Consider the following 6,315-nt stretch of genomic DNA (forward strand, 5'->3'; position numbering starts at 1 on the left):
ACATTTTGAAGAAGCAAAATAATCCGTTTTGATAATATGTCTGAACGGAAATGTTATATGACCTATGTATATATAGTTATAGTTATATGACCTAAGTAAACTTGTTTGTATAATCCTCATTTGAGTTAATTATAAGATTACTAAGTACCCCGACTGTTATCTTCTCTTTGGCGTCTCTGGTATCCGTATATTTTTTTAAGTGTCTGTGTATAGTTTTACATGTGCATCATAGAAACAAGCAGTACTGTGAGTACAAGTATCCAAATACTTTCTTTGTCATTTCGTCAGCCAGCGTTTCACTCCACTTGTGCACAAAACACTCTTTACGATTTGTGCTTTTAACAGTCGGGGGCAACTTCATGCTGCTGTGTTAGCTACTACCAGGCGTAATTAATCTTGGAGCAGGCGTTAGTTGGGTTGCCTATCTCGCGGACTTTGTACATCAAGAATTTCTGTGGCGCACTGTACAAACTAAAAGAAATCAGGTCTCAGATGTACAATAAAGCGTTACACAGTGAACAAAAATGCCAATCTGGCCGGAAAAAAAGTCTGAAAACTGTTTTCATGATTCGAACGTCATACACCTTGTGATGATGTCACATATCTCATCTTTACGTTTTCAATTCCCTTAATCACGAGAAATAAACAAAAGCACGATTAGGACCTTCCAATATTGATCTTTCTGTTCGAATACTTTGCATACTTTTTTTTTTTTTTTTTTTTTTAGCACCTCCGTGTCAATGTTTGTTTTTGACTGTACGTCGTGGATAAAACTACCTGAAATACATTTTCTAGCGTTATTATCTCTCATACATATATTTACTTCGAATGTAGCTCATATACGGTCACTTTACTTAGCTTTAGTGTCTACAACATCCATCCACTTCGTATCCCGTGAAATAAACCTATAAAACAAAGCTTCTCTGTCTTCATGTAGAATTATAATTCGAATGGCACTGTGAAAGTTACAGAATTGTTTTGCTGAAGTGTTCTCTTTTAAGTTGTCGAAATAAATATTTGCCCCTAACTGCCTCTTTTCTTATATTTCTCTGCAAATGCAGCAATCCGCACCTATGATGACGGCTTCGGTGACACGACGCGAGCTGTTTAACTTGCTACAGAACAACAAAGAGACCAAGAGTACGCTTGCAACTTATGTCTACAAGAAACTAGAAACAGACGATGCTGCAGAGGACATGCTGAGCTGTGGGCATGTAGTTGTGTGGACATTCTTCAATGATTTTAGCAAGCGGTGGAAGAAATGTTCTAGAACGAAAGACCGATTTCTCAAAGACTATAGTGACTGGCTTGATAAACCATTAAAATTTACCCCAAAAGTGAGTGCTTTGTTCAAATGTTCACACCTGGTCTATCAAACATGAAAGGCTAGACGGCCGAAAAAAGTATTTGGGCAATGTGTATATATAGAGAAAAGTAAACGAAAGTGAAGCTGTTAGTAAAATCACACAGCTAGGAAGAAATACTGTACACTGCAAAATATTCTGGGCAATGTGTATATATAGAGAAAAGTAAACGAAAGTGAAGCTGTTAGTAAAATCACACAGCTAGGAAGAAATACTGTACACTGCAAAATATTCTATCTCCAATCTTGGGGTCAGCGGGACGCAGCTTCCATTGTAATAAAATAAATAAATAAATAAATAAATAAATAAATAAATAAATAAAAATAAATAAATAAAAAATATTATATAAACCAGCCCTCGGAGAGACACAAAGATTAAAACAGCTTCTAGATCCCCTCTACTTCTTCCAGTGCATACACAGAAGAGGAATTGCAAACTTTATCTGAAAAATGGGACTGTGATGGTAGTACTGGCCACAATGAATACAGGCATTTGCAGATAATATTGCTTAAAGTAATGCTGACACACTTCTAATCTCAATGGTACCGTTGCAGCTTTATTGCGACCAAGAATGTAGCAAAAGGCTGATATTGTGGCAAAACCCACACCCTTAGTCGACAAGATTCTGTCGTCCAATCAAACTAAGGTACAACGAGGAGACAAAAAAATTAGCAAGGCAAGAAATATTATATCATTGAATGAGCAAACGGAACATGGCCCGCGAAAATATCGTTTTGGCTTATCTGTGTTGCATGCCTGTATACTATTTTTTAAAATGTATTATCCACATTTCACAGAGCTTTAGGTGAGAAAACGGCAAATGAGAAGTTTACCTGATAATAACGCCTATGAAATATGGGAACATGATGTTACCCAATGCTTACGTCAAATGATGGATTTGCTCGTCGGTAAACTGAAACAGAGATATCCACAGATGACGGTAACACAACTTGGTGGGTTTTCTTTTTTCTAGAATGTCCAGTTGGCTTCCACTGGCGCAAATCCCGGGGAGATAAGGGGGTGCAACAAAGCAAAGTGAGATGAAATTGCCCCCCCCCCGAATAAGCCTCAACTCTGCTCGCCTCCAAATGTTGAAGATAAGTTTTCTCACCGATTCCCCCACAGAATTGTTTTCTACCTTCATAAATATTTTGAGCGTCGCTTAAAAAGAAAAAAAAGTCCCCCCTCCATGTTGAAGACAGATTTGCGTCGCTGTTGGCTTCATAATGTTCATATCCTTGTTGTTCTTTAGTTGCAGGCGTATATTATTATTTAAATGCATACTCAAATTCATTTATGATATTTTTATTTCGATTACTGTGTCTGTATTATATTTGCACCTACATTCATATTTGTAAGACTGTGTTTCTAATTAGATGTAGTACGATAACAAAAGAACTGTAATACGTTTCGCACAACATTTGTCACTTTATTGATATAGAAAGACTTCGCATATAATTTTCAACGCAATCCAAAATTCACCATTAGTGCAAGGAGGTATGGTCTAGTTGTACTATAGGGCACTATAGATGAATAGATAAGATAACATATTCAACTGGGTACGAATTACATAATTGGATTAATGCCGGCCCATTTATTATGAACATCAGATTTTTTCCCGGCTAGATCCTTACTTTTGCTCACTGTGCATTACTAGTGATGCGCATTATGCTACTCAACTATTGCCTATTGACAGCCAGTGTAACGAGATGCATTTCAAAAAATGAACCTGGGAGGAAATGAAAACATCCAGAGGCGATGTTGAAGTACAAGGTTACCGGTACATGAATATCATTTGGATTAAAAAAAAAAAAATCCGAAAATAAGTACGGACGTCAGGACAAAGTTTATAAATGCGGACATTTGGTAACCCTACACTTAACTCAACAATAATTGAACTTTAAACCTTGAACTATATAGTTAAGCCTTACAAAAACACCAGTCAGTTGGCAACCCTGTACTACACATGATGAAATAAAAATAATGTAAATAGATAAACTTGATTTTAATCAAATTCTTATATTAATTTAAATAGAATATATATCCAAATTCTGAAGTAAATTAACGATTTAATATTAGTTCTTTTAACACCCTTTTACTGATGTTTAGTATTCATTTAATTACTGAACATGTAAAGTATGAAACTTATTAAGTCTGAACATTATTAACTTTTTTTAGTAACTTCTGAATTATGCAATAACGATTTCAATAACAAATGCGAACAATGCAAAATTGTCTCACTTTTTTATGCACCGTGGTTGAAGGATTCTATTGGGCAGATCTTATACCAATAACCACAATTGCACCGTGCTGGACAATCTCGATGGAGACACATATACTGAGGGTACAAAACTTCATCATCACAAATGCACCCAATGACACGGTACTCGAATGCTGAAGGAACTTCAATCGGACAATTTTCACCTCCACGGTCACCACGGCTGATAGGTCCCATATACCATGGATCCTCCTCTCCAGCAACATTAGCAAGCAATTGTTTCCTCTCCACTCCTGTTGCATGTTCTATTGGATCATTCATCATTTGATGAGCATATCTTAAATTGTTACGAAAAGTTCCTCGGCGAATAACAGAAGAAACAAACCTTAAAGTAGCAGACGCCATGTTGGGAACCCTTGTAATCAAGTTCTTTGCAAAGATTACTAACTGCAGAAGAAAGATCTATATCGTGATGTAAATAACGTATGATGATTCTCATATATGCGACACCAATCTGTCACTTTTGGAACTAACATCTCAAGTTCCCAACATTGAGAACAGATCTCCTCTATAGCATTAGAAGTAACTAAATTCAGTAATTTTACCTATGCTTTTTAATAATAATAATAATAATAATAATAATAATAATAATAATAATGCTGTAAAGTACTTATTGCCGTAAGTTTGAGTACAGAATATTTGTTGAAAACATTTTGCTAATTATTGTGTATGCAGTTCAACGTTTCGCTAATACGCCAAGGCTATATATAAATATACAGTTAAACTTGTCACGTGCCCAAAAGATAAAAGTGTACACTAGAAGCACATTTGTTTGTATCACATAGTGTGTTCCGAAAGGCCAAAGTTAGTTCTAACTTCAATTGAAGTTTAGTATCTTCAGGTGCAGACCTAGATCCCAGTTACTTGAGTTTTATTATACAGTAAATAATTGTTTTGTAATATAGTAATTTTAATGTAAAAATTAATGAAAATCATGGATGAGGATCAGTGGCGGATCTAGAAGGTAAAAACTTGGGGCAGGGGCAGCCAAAGTCCTGACTATGAAGGTATATCATTAGTTTACCATAAACTTTCGAAAATATATAAATAATAGGTTCCAATATTTTTGTCACTCGAACAACTGGGGGCCTAGAATCCCCCGGCCCGGGCTAGATCCGCCACTGATGAGGATGCAAGATGGCGGATGAACCTAGGTCTCGTTTCGGATTCAAATTTGCAAGGTCACGCTCATAGTGAATAGTATTCAAAGATACAGATTACGTTAGTGTACCTGTACACTAAACACACTTTTCATATTTTGTGTTGACACGAACATTTAATTTTGTAAGATTGTTATGATAATTCTCTTAGTACGTACGCGAACTAGTAATTCTATAATATACCAAAATGTTACAAATATTATATAAATGGAACTAATACATGCAACATTCTCTGCGTATACAATGAAATGTAAAATAATGTAGGACCTACAATAAATATCACAACAATCTCTAATATTATACTATTACGATCACTGGCGCAAATCCCGGGGGATGAGGGGGACATGTCCTCCAATAATCCGATTTGAAATGTGTTTTTTGCCTAAATGTGCATGTATTCAGATTTCAGAATGTGTTCACGGCACTGATTTGTAATACTGATATGTACCACTACTCTATCTACATTGGCGTATAATATACAACAGGTTCACTTCACAAGGGAAGAGAGGAAGATTATATATTGAAGTAGAAGATGGTTTATATACCAATCGAAAGTATTAATGACGCCTATTACGAAACTGTAATAAAAAAATTCCGAATGCACATACTATGAGTTATATGAATATACAGGGTATCCAGAAAATAAATTTCCATCCCTAGAAATCGCAAACGATGAGACAGATGTCAAAACAGGGAAATACATGTTTGATCATTTTAAAAGCACAACATATCAAAACAAAATGTGTTGTCCTAGGGCCACCCGCAGGGTCCCAACTCGAAAATTGCAAATGGTAAGCGGGTCAAGTAGCATATTGTTGGAAACCTGTTGGGAAATGAAAGAGGACGGAACAAGTCTCGAATATCTAATATTACTCTGAGTAAAATAGACTCCGTTCAAAATGTCAGCAAAAACCTGAAGTCTATGGCCACCCCCCAAAAAAGTCCTAAAATAGTGCGACAGATGTCAAAACAGGAAAACACGCATGTCATCATTTCAAAAGTACAATAATTGAAAGTACAAATATTTTTTCTAGGGTCCCAGACGGGATCCTATTCAACATTTTCAAATGGCAAGGGATGGAGGGGTCAAGTATCACATCGTTTAAAGCTGTTGTTAAAATGAAAGCAGATGGAACGAGTTTGGACGCTCTATGATAACACTGTGCAAACATCTTGGTCTTTCTTTTTCCTGCAGCCGGGTTTTAGTTTATTTTCACTTTAATAAAGTTTAATTCTTGTACTCAACGGAAAGAAATAAAATGCTCCTACTGTGAGATTCCGCTCTTTGGTCGCAGTAATGTCTAAATAAATAAAATATAATAAAAAGCAAATTAAGAAATAAAGAAAAGAAAAGAAATAACATTTGATATCTTTGAGTATAGAAGTGACTAGTTAACATATAACGTATAATACTGTCATTAGAGGCTCGAGGCTGGAGCCATAAGAAATAAAGAACTCTTATCTCTACTTATTTATGTTCATGACTGTACAATAATGTACTTAAGCTCGTTGT

General features: G+C 35.6%; 1 protein-coding gene across 1 annotated transcript; it reads right to left on the minus strand.

Annotated features, from left to right (window-relative positions):
- Positions 1-3,609: 3,609 nt before the first annotated feature.
- Positions 3,610-3,987, minus strand: LOC145665241 (cytochrome c oxidase subunit 5B, mitochondrial-like). The gene has a single exon (XM_081732532.1). The coding sequence runs from the start codon at positions 3,985-3,987 to the stop codon at positions 3,610-3,612; it is 378 nt and encodes a 125-aa protein (XP_081588658.1).
- Between the last annotated feature and the right edge of the window lie 2,328 nt (positions 3,988-6,315).

The sequence above is a fragment of the Thermobia domestica genome, chromosome 11 (genome assembly GCF_964235325.1).
Source record: "Thermobia domestica chromosome 11, izTheDome1.hap1.1, whole genome shotgun sequence".
Lineage (NCBI taxonomy): Eukaryota > Metazoa > Arthropoda > Insecta > Zygentoma > Lepismatidae > Thermobia > Thermobia domestica.

Coding starts and splice junctions, on each gene's coding strand:
- LOC145665241 (XM_081732532.1), bottom strand. CDS start 3,987: ATGGCGTCTGCTACTTTAAGGTTTGTTTCTTCTGTTATTCGCCGAGGA.